Raw genomic sequence first — 10,767 nt, 5'->3', positions numbered from 1 at the left:
GAGACATATATATATATATATATATATATATATATATATATATATATATAACATCGTAAATAAATATATATTTACTTACAGTATGCATTAAGTGTACAGTTATCAAAAAAAAAAAAAACTGCTGTTAAGAAAAGGCTAAAATGCATGTCTCCACCACAAATTGAGGATGTGGTCAATCATTCAGTTCAGTATGGTGAAGATCTGCTGAAATGTCACAAAAATGACAATGACACAAAAAACGTTTAAAAAGTTATAAATGTCTATTTCTCCTCAGTGAGCGGGAATAATACACTACGTTGAGATGAACTGAAAATGAAACCCAGAGAGTATTTATTAAAACGAGAAGTTTAAAAAGTTATGAAACAGCTTCTAAGAGAAGTCCGTCAACTACTACTGTGTGTTTTTATGATTGTGGGTGATACACACGGGGCTCATTTAATAATTCAGTAGAAAAAGGTGCACTGTAAAAAACAAGAAACAACACGTTCAAGAAGAAGAATGGAAACTTCTCAACTAATAAAGCAGAAGGCCACTCGTCACCCTTGACCGGGTGGAGGCCTGGAGTCAGTGAGGCCAGAGAGCCGTCTGTCTGCAGCTCGTGTGCTCTGTTAGTAAACCTGTGGTTTCATTAGTGCTGGAAGCAGCCTGAGCGTCTCAGCGGAGACATTCAGCTGATTTACTGCCGTCGGCCTGTCAGGAAGACCGAACCACTGTTGTGGTGCTTAGGGTAAACTGGCACACAGCAGCAGAAAACACGTTCACCGAACCACATATATATAAATAAAAATTTAAGTATTGAATTAAGTAAAATCTACTTAACTAAGTTAGGTAAAATTAGCAAAGGAAATACGTAAATTTAACATGGCCAGTTAAGAGTTTGATGAGTAATTTCTACTTAATTATTTTGTTAAATATGCTATACTCAAGTACATTTCCCTCAGTTACAGTTTATAAAATGTACTCAATGTACAATGTAGCACTGGAAAACAACCATGCTATTAAAGCATGTGGTTCACTTGCAAACATGTAAGCAAGCAAGTAGACAGCTTGTTATCCTTTGAAGATAATAAACCCACTAAATATAATTATTACCCAAATGAACACAGAGACCTCAATACTTGGTACACCATACACAATGACAGTAACAATCAGTGGATAGTGTTTGAGTACAAATGGGTCATTTTGAGTAGAAAATTAACTCCAGATATCACAAAACAGTAAGTTACTAAACCGAACGACAAAAGCAACCATAAAACAGTGTAAATACAACTCGAAAACAGTGAAAATGTTAACCTTTTTAATTATTCATGCCCTAGTGCATGATGGGAAATACGGGATCATAACTTTGATATTTACTTAAAGAATCCTTGTAAACATAACAAACAATTCCAAGTAAAATATGCTTATAATTTCAAACTTTAATTTCCACAAGCATAATTTGAGTAGTAATATAGAACTTACTGTATTTTTTTAATTCTTGCCTGAACTAAATTATTTAATGTAGAAATTACATTTGTTTTTATGTAGTATTTACTTCACCACAAAATCCTTTTTATCAGTGAAAGAAACGCAATACTGACTGACTGGAGGAGAAGAGGAGCTGAGAGAGTAAAATAATTTCCTAACGTCAGGCCGCAGGCATGTCTCACACACACACACACACACACACACACACACACACACACACACACACACAAATTACAGACAGCAAACAGCCGCCAGGGAAAGCTCTCGCAGCTCCAAATGTCACAGGACAGAACGACACAATGTACCGACCCTTCACAGCTGCCCAGAGTTTATGATACATTGTAACGTTGGTTCATTATAGAACTCTTGATACATTGTATCAACCCTTCACATAGACTCTGAGAAAAAAGGTACAAAAATGTACTAATATGTGCACTTTAGATACCAATATGTACTTTTAAAGTACTAATGTGTATTTTAAGGTACTAATATGTTGCACTTAGGGGTAAATAATGTACCTTTTAGATTTTTTACCTTAGGATCCCACCCCAGCAACAGCTTTGTTACGTTTTTTCCGAGAGTGTAGAGATACAATGTAGCGACCTATTGGTCTGGTTAAACTCTCAAATGTACCACCCTGAACATAACCTCCAAGTAACCCCTTGAGAACTGATCGTTATGATCAGACATATGAAATATACTCACTGTAAGTCGCTCTAATGTTTCCTGACAGCTCCTCTGAGCTTTCTGCATGAAATGCACCATGAAATATCCTCATGATTATGTTGAATACTTCCATGCATATTAATGCAACTCCCATGCGCATTCTAGATATGCAATATCTCTAGATCAACATGCAATATCCTTTAAATTAACCCGAGTGTTCATATTTTATCTTTGATTCAATACACTCACTATAACAGCTCACATTTTTCCAGACAGCATATAAAAAGCATGCAACATCCTCAGATTTAACACCTGCATGCTCATTTTTATAATCAGAGACTGTATGCACATAAATATTGACTTTAATATGCACAGTGGTGGGTGTATTTAAATGCCGCTCCCCTCTAATGTTTCCTGACAGCTCCTCTGAGCTTTCTGCATGAAATGCACCGGAGGGGACACAAAACATGCAATATCCTCAAAATTAACCCCTGACGGCTTATGTTTATGAGCACACACGTGACAGTTAAAATGAACACAGTAGTGGGAGTATTTGAATGCAACTCCCTCTGATGTTTCCTGACAGCTCTTTTGTGCATCCTGCGCGAGATGCAAAGAGTTCAGACGTGCCAAAAAGCATATGCATGTGCATATAGTAAATATGTAAACATTCACTTTAACATGCATGAGTCATGACAACACGCCTTTAGGATTCCCCACAGATGCTCAATGCATTTCTGAAGCCAAAAAGCAGCAAACATTCTCAAAATGATCACCAGATCGCTGTTTATCATCATACACTCTATATAGTTAAATAGTAGTTAGTATATAACTAGTATAGTTAAACGCAACTCCCTCTAATGCTTCCTGACAACTCCTCTGGGCTTTTGCATATGAATTTACATTCAAGAAATGTGTGATATCGATACAAGACACTTGGGTTACGCACAAACACCAGCAGAGAAAGCAAATCTTACTTTCCAAGTTCTTCATACAGCTGGTACTCGTCGGTGAAGCGCGTGCAAGTTGTCGTTGCCATTTCTCAGCCCTCAGCGTTCGCGGCAATATCTGAGCTGTGTCCAGCACTACGATTATTCTGCTGTGTCTTCGACTTGCGGGATTTTTGAGGACAAAACTTAAACGTGGGTCCGGATTCGAGCGAGGTAGAGTAGAGGTTCGCCGACGAGCAGGCTCGACTGCTTTACCGACCTCTCACCGAATGCGCCGTTCAGCTGCAGTGCACTTGTTTTCCGCTGCGTCAGTCACCGCTGGAGGGCGCAGCGGAGCTTCTGTTTATGGCGTTACACCTGCAACATCTTCTTTCCGTTTCACACCAACTTTACTAGTTACTTGAAAAAAGTAATCTGATTACGTAACTTGCGGTACTTGTAATGTATTACCCCCAACACTGTTCATTAGACCATTTATATACAGTTCAGTATCGTTTATATATATTATTTATAATGTCCATATACCGCACTTAAAAGGTCATTCTATATCCTCCTGAGAACAAAAAAAAAGTTTTGTGAATTTTGTTGTTTTTTATGTCATTGCATTGATTGGAGCATAAGAAACAAACGGAGAACAAATGGAAAACAGTTTTGAAAAAAAATATATATTTTTTATTCATATTATATTTTATGTCCTTTGTAGAGGACGCCAGGACTAAGTTATTAAAAAAAAAAAAAAAAAAAATGTACATGAAAAGGCATGTATAGGTAAAAACAATGTTTTATGTTTTCATTCACCAATCAGTTTTTGGGTTTCAGGTTATTTTTAACCAAACTTTGTACAAAGATATAACAGAATGATTTGATATACTACTGTACTTTATGGAATATGTGCGTATAATAAATTGGTATTCCCGTTCTATTCAATGTATCTATACGTTGCATCTAATTTGCATATTAATGTGTTCTTGGGGCAAACCATCATGAAAAAAAGAAGTGTTATAATGGGAGTAATAACTTGGCAATATTATCATAAGAATATCTCATATTTCATAGGAATATTGATCTATAATTTCTTTCCCTATTGACTTGTGTTTCCCCAAAATCTCTAATTAACATGATGTTTGTCCTGGTGTCCTCTACAGAAGACATGTATGAAAATGATGCCGCGTTTCGTAACAAAAAGTCATATTCCGATTTGAAACACCATAATTTTTCAGATTTTTTTCATTTTTCTGAGATGTTTATTTATGACAAACAATTTGAAAATTACCCAGATGTAAATGATAATTACAAAACATTATCATATTTCCCTTTGAGTGCTAAATTTGATCATTCTGTCAATATCAGTCATATTTAAAGACCAAGCCGAGGGAGTGTTTATGATCAAACCTCCAAACATTTGATATCTCTAAAAAGCCCTGAATGTGTGGTCTCAGAGAAATTCACAAAAATATAATTCTAAAGTCTATGCTTGGCACCCTTAGTAAATATGAGCAAAGAAGGCTGTGAAAATAAATCTGTATGGTTTATCCTTTTGATCTTTCATTAAAAAAAAAATCACTAAAAAATCTAAGCTATCTTATGAGTAAATTATCTCAAGGATATCCCATTCATACTTACATATTTTTTTAGTGCACCAAGGTGACTAGAAACATGAAATTGTCCAGCCATGACTTTCTGTTTGACAGAAAGGTATAGATATGAGGTAACACAAAGGCCAAATTTCCATGATCATCCATCACAATGTATAAAACCAAAGAATATAGTTCTGATATGCAGCAAAAGATTGTTGAGCATCACAAAATAGAAAGTGGATGTAAGAAAATTGCTAAAGCATTAAAAAAAAAAATCCCTTTTTTACCATCAGGGCAAAAATTAAGATCTTTCAATCAACAGGATATATTACGATTCTGTGAGGAGGAGAGTTTGAGTGGCCAAAGACTCTCCGAGGTTCACAGCTAAAGAATTGTAGAAATTAGTTTAGTCCTGGGGACAGAAAGCCTTAAAAAAATATCAAACAGTGCCTACATCACCACAAGTTGTTTGGGAGTGTTTCAAGAAAAATCCTCTGCTCTCACCCGAAAACAAACTCCAGCATGTTCAGTTGCCAGACACTACTGGGACTTCAAACGGGACTGAGTTTTATGGTCAAGTGAAGTTTAAAAAAAGAGCTTTTTGGCACACAAGAGATAGGTTTGGTGCACACAGCGATAAAAAAGTACCCCATGCCCACAGTTAAATATACTGCTGGATCTTTAATCTTGTGGGCCTATTTTTCTGCCAAAGGTCCTGAACATCTTGCTCAGATACATGGCATAACAGATTCTAGCAAATACCAATATAGCATATACCAGCAGATTAATATATATATCTATATATACAGTGGGTACGGAAAGTATTCAGACCCCCTTCAATTTTTCACTCTGTTATATTGCAGCCATTTGCTACTGCAATATAACAAAGAGTGAAAAATTTAAGGGGGTCTGAATACTTTCCGTACCCACTGTATATCTATATATATGTATATATATATATATATATCAAAACCTGACTGCCTGTGCTAGAAATCTTATAATGGGCCATGATTAGATCTTTCAACAGCACAATTATCCAAAACAAACATCAAAATCAACAAAAATGTGTCACGGAGCACAAAATTAAAGTTCTGCCATGACCGTCCCAGTTCTCTGAGCTGAACCCTATAGAAAATGAGTGGGGTGAACTAAAGAGACCAAAATTTGGGGGTTTTATTATTTTAAAAAACTTATTTTTATGAAATGGTTAGCTTGAAAAGTGTGCTTGTACCAGTACTTCGTTATCTAATACAGTGTGACAGCAATATAAAAAAAGCAATCAATAAGAAAAAAAAAATTACATATGCAAAAGGTTTTATTTGATTCAGGCACAAAAATCTGATGCAAATGATGGAAACAAGTGAAAAGACTTTTTCCTCCTGTGTGAACTCCAGCAATCTGCTTAAAGAAACGGCACATATCTGATGAAACTTGGATTTCACTGTTGCTATTGTAGATCACTGAAATAGTATGAAAACTAACAAACAATACGTCCTGAATACAGTCAGTAACTGGGCAAATGTAAGATCAACTCATTTCATAAAACACTAAAAATTATAAATGATCATCGGCCCATTTTGCATGCCAAACAGTAACTAAACATGAGACAATAATCAGTGTCAGCGAATCAGTTATATTGGCATGAGATGTGCAGTGCAGACACTGTTGATGTTCATTTGGTAGAACCGCAAGAAACCGACACCATTACTGTACTTCAGTGTGTGTGTGATACAGTAAGTGCTGACTTTACATCTGGCACTGTCATGTGACCTCAAAGCTGGACAGCGCTGGGTGGGATGTTGAACATGGAGGGGTCAAACTCTTGGCCTTTAAACGGAGATCCTTCAGCATTCCAGCCCATCTTCAGCATCTCATGGACTTTCTGAAACACAAAGTAAAACATTTTTCAACACAATAGCCCGATAGTTTCTCACGCAAACAAGTGCCAAAGCTTTAAAAGGCATAATTCACTCAAAAATTAAAATTTGCTGAGAATGTATTTACCCTCAGGCCATCAAAGATGTAGAGGAGTTTGTTTCTTCATCAGAACAGATTTGGAGATATGTAGCATTGCATCACTTGCTCACCAATGGATCCTCTTCAGTGAATGGGTGCCGTCAGAATGAGAGTCCAAACAGCTGATAAAAACATCACAATAATCCACACCACTCCAGTCTATCAGTTAACATCTTGTAAAGTGAAAAACTGCATGTTTATAAGAAAGGATTCCATCATTAAGACATCATTAATTAACTTAAACCGTTGCTTCTGGACAAAATATCCTATCCATAATCCATAATGATGCTTCCTCCAGTGAAAAAGTCCATCCCCTGTTGTCCTCTCACATCAAAATCCACCCACATGTTTTTTAAGGACTGTTTGTGTTTGTAAACTATGCTTGATCTGTGCATATTTCTCTCCTGATTCAGACGAGTCAACTTTTTCACAGGAGAAATCAATATTATGCATAGAAGACAAGTATTTTAGCCAGACGCAATGGTTTTAAGATAAAATGATGGACTTGTTTCTTACGAACACACAACTTTTCACTTCACAAGACATTAACAGATGGACTGGAGTGGTGTGGATTACTTGTGGATTATTGTGATGTTTTTATCAGCTCTCATTCTGACGGCACCCATTCACTGCAGAGAATCCATTGGTGAGTGAGTGATGTAATGATGCATTTCTCCAAATCTGATCTGATGAAGAAACAAACTCATCCATTTCTCGGACGGCCTAAGGGTGAGTACATTTTTAGCAGTTTTCATTTTTGGGTGAACTATTCTAACTATTCCAGAGCAGTAATGAAGCAACATAGAAAATAATTTCCATTGCTTGCTCACAATCTCATGGCTCTGTGGTTTCCCCTGGAGTTTTTGGTGGTAATCAAACGACAGGCGGTCCAGTACAGCATGCTCCTCTTCATCTACAGTTGCCATAGAGCGTTCCCGGTTGATCTGGTTCACATCGATCTCAGCCTCGCCCTTCAACACGGCGCTCCACCAAACCTCCCCGGTTTTACTGAGAGACAGCTGGAGGAAAAGTCCAAATGACCATCATGACTGTCTGTCTACAGCTCCTAACAAAATATATCAGACCTGTATCCATCTTACACTGCCTCAAATTATTCAAATAAAATTCCATAGAATATCTAGAGATAGAATACAGTGTATACAGAATACAATTTAATGACAGCAAATAAGATGCATACAAAACAGGGTTGCTATTGTTAACTAGAGGGTTTCTGCAGGTTTTATGAAGGCAAATTTAAGACATTTGAAGACCTTTTTAAGACCAGGTAAACAATATGGAAATAACTTTTACTGTACCTACTGCAAAAATGTGATGTCTTGCTTTTCAGTGCAAATGTCTAAAGATTCATAATTCAAGATACATTTACTCAAGCTGCAAAATGACATAAGATAAGAAGTCTTGTTTTCTGAGAAATTGTGCGAGTTTGTGATTAAAAAAGAACAAATATTTGCCAAAGGGGTAAGAAAAACACATTCACAAGGAAAACAATTATACCACAGTGACAGATTTGTTATTATTTTAAAAATAAACTCAATTAATTTTGTTTAATATCTCAGAAAACAAGACTTCATATCTTCATTTTGTAACTCAAGCAAATATTTCTTGATTTAAGGATGTTTACATACTGTACTTGTACTGGAAAACAAGACAAAAATACAGAGGAAGATCTTAATTTTTTTTTTTTTGCAGTGCATGCAACATTTAATGCCATGACCTTATGAATCTTAAGACCTTTTTAAAAGGAACATTCCACTATTTTTGAAAATAGGCTCATTTTCTAACTCCCCTAGAGTTAAACAGTTGAGTTTTACAGCCGAATGGATTCGAAAACGGTAAAACTCAACTGTTTAACTCTAGGGGAGTTGGAAAATGAGCCTATTTTCAAAAATAGTGGAGTGTTCCTTTAAGGCCTCAATCTGTGTATACAGTAAGGGCGAATTATGACTTTTTAAGACCCACAGAAACCCAGTAACTAAAACTACTAAAACATTTTTGCTGAAATAAAATGAAATATAAATATTAGATGAAAAACGAACTTATTTCAGTTAAGGCGGGCGTACACGGTGCGATTTTTGCTGTCGTACGAGCTCGCAGGCGATTTTTTTTAAATTCGTGGCGTATGTGCGGTTGAACGAGACGATTTGGCGATCCATCTGAAGTTGACCAATCAGAAGATGACAAAAACCATATAGTCTGTAATAATTTTAGTTTAATTATACAGTTCTGTTTTTTATTTGTTATTCCGAATGTGTCAAATTTGCCGTTCAGCTTTATGAATGAATATGCCTAATGCTTACGTCAAAGTTTGTAAAATCGTAGTAAATTCGTGTCATGTGTGACTGCCTCCGTACGTTTTCGGATAAACTCAGTCGTGCCAAAGCTCACGACGTTCCGACCTTCAGAATCGCACCGTGTACACCCACCTTTAGTTGCCAAGGCAACATTTCGAATTTTTGTTTCGCTTAAATTACTTACTGGAAATAAAATGAAAACTTGAAATAAATAATATTAAATAAAAATGATGAATTTACTATAATAGTATATAAATAATACTAAAATAACAGTAATACAAATTTGCTGAAATTGCATTTAAAATTCACAGACATCTGAAAACCAAGTACTTATAAACTGACAAGACTGTTAGTGAATTCTGAAACTGACAATGAGGAGATAAAACCTCCATCAAGCGGACACAGTCTCAAAATGGCTAATAATAGGCTGATACATCAGACTATCATCATTTCAGATGCACCATACACAAATAATGTGTACCAGAATGCAGCGGCCAGGCTCCAGACTCCACAAGGAATTTTCTGTGTTAATTTTGTGTGTGAATTCGCCCTCCATCAGGACTCTCTGCGATCCTCCCTCGTTCAAGGCCATGCGGACCCTCCCCGGCTGCAGATCCACAGACACCTGCACGCAAAGACGGAACGGAAAGCAGACTGTTATCAAATTAGCTTTGCGGTAAGACTAGACAGCAAGAAAAAAAAAATCAAAATGAAGATTCTGCCAAACTGTAAGACATTAACACTGATAAAATCAGATGGCAGCAGGTTACACTCACCTGTCGGCCTTTAACGATGTTAGGCTGCACATGCACTCGAACTTCCACATCTGTGTAATCCTGCGACCAGGTGTAATTTTCTCTAACCGCGCCATTGTAACTGTCTGCATTCAACTGAAAGCCATCTTGTTTACTGGAAATGTGAAATAGAACTTATTAATAGGTCCAAACAGCGCACAAAAGTTTGAGGTTGGTAAGATTTTTTAATGTTTTTGAAAGAAATTTCTTATGCTCACAAAGTCTGCATTTATTTGATCAAAAATACAACAAAAACAGAAATAGTCAAAAATGATTACAATTTAAAAGAACTGTTTTCTATTTGAATATATTTATTTCTGTGATGCAAAGCTAAATTTCCAGTCTTCAGTGTCACATGATCCTTCAGAAATCATTATAATATGCTGATTTACTGCTCAAGAAACATTTCTTACTATTATCAATGTTGAAAGCAGCTGTGCTGCTTGATATTTTGTTCTTTGAAATAGAAATCTTTTGTAATATTTATAATTGTCTTAACCGCCACTTTTGATCTCAATGACCCCAAACTTTTGAACATTAGTGTCTTTCTGCATTCATATTTTTGGAGCAAATGATCGAAAAGTCAAGCATACACGTTGGCTGCGTCAGAATCAGAGTTTGATGGCGCTGCGGCTCCTGCTGGCTCAGCGGTGCTGCTCTGAGTCTCTCCGTGTTTCTCTGTGCTCTGTGCTGATGGTGCCGCGACAGCCGTGGGCTCTTCTGTGCTCCTCTTCTCCTCCACAGGAGCTTCAGCCTCCTGTTCTGATCGAACCTCCAGCTCCTGTACTGCAGGAGGAGCGGCTTTCTTCTCCTCTGCCAGCCTCGCTGCCCTCTCTCTGTCCTGCTCTGCAAGATTCTCAAATAACTTAAACGTCTGTCAGAAGAAAATGACAGAAAATACACTTACAGTAAATTCAATAGACTCTTCAGTTTATTACAGCAACTATAAAGTGGCATAATAAAAATGATAGATAGAGATAGAGAT

At 36.6% G+C, this 10,767-nt stretch overlaps 2 protein-coding genes and 1 long non-coding RNA gene across 20 annotated transcripts in view; 1 reads left to right on the top strand and 2 right to left on the bottom strand.

The window, feature by feature from the left end:
* Nucleotides 1–3,422, bottom strand: part of LOC107658643 (calcium/calmodulin-dependent protein kinase type II subunit beta) — a 67,742-nt gene extending 64,320 nt beyond the window's left edge. For 12 of the 18 annotated variants that reach the window (XM_016447274.1, XM_016447278.1, XM_016447280.1 and 9 more), the window contains exon 1: nt 3,111–3,420. In XM_016447274.1, coding sequence (XP_016302760.1) covers nt 3,111–3,172 — 62 coding nt within the window. In that variant the 5' untranslated portion in view covers nt 3,173–3,420. Of the gene's footprint in view, nt 1–3,110 lie in introns of all 18 variants that reach the window. The other 6 variants (XM_016447271.1, XM_016447272.1, XM_016447270.1 and 3 more) reach the window with 2 other exon arrangements.
* Nucleotides 1–5,362, top strand: part of LOC107658645 (uncharacterized) — a 16,387-nt gene extending 11,025 nt beyond the window's left edge. Inside the window, exon 3 of the long non-coding RNA XR_001630808.1 lies at nt 5,274–5,362. This is a non-coding gene — a long non-coding RNA (uncharacterized LOC107658645). The remainder of the gene's footprint in view (nt 1–5,273) is intronic.
* A 595-nt stretch (nt 5,363–5,957) lies between these two features.
* Nucleotides 5,958–10,767, bottom strand: part of nudcd3 (NudC domain containing 3) — a 6,072-nt gene continuing 1,262 nt past the window's right edge. Inside the window, exons 2-6 of the mRNA XM_016447269.1 lie at nt 10,376–10,656; nt 9,765–9,897; nt 9,470–9,613; nt 7,507–7,695; nt 5,958–6,542 (exon numbers count right to left, since the gene is read on the bottom strand). Coding sequence (XP_016302755.1) covers nt 6,432–6,542; nt 7,507–7,695; nt 9,470–9,613; nt 9,765–9,897; nt 10,376–10,656 — 858 coding nt within the window. The 3' untranslated portion in view covers nt 5,958–6,431. The remainder of the gene's footprint in view (nt 6,543–7,506; nt 7,696–9,469; nt 9,614–9,764; nt 9,898–10,375; nt 10,657–10,767) is intronic.

The sequence above is a fragment of the Sinocyclocheilus anshuiensis genome, unplaced genomic scaffold (genome assembly GCF_001515605.1).
Source record: "Sinocyclocheilus anshuiensis isolate Anshui unplaced genomic scaffold, SAMN03320099.WGS_v1.1 scaffold343, whole genome shotgun sequence".
Classification (NCBI taxonomy): domain Eukaryota; kingdom Metazoa; phylum Chordata; class Actinopteri; order Cypriniformes; family Cyprinidae; genus Sinocyclocheilus; species Sinocyclocheilus anshuiensis.
The sequence above is the reverse complement of the archived record's forward strand: the minus strand, read 5'-3'. Positions and strand labels throughout refer to the sequence as shown.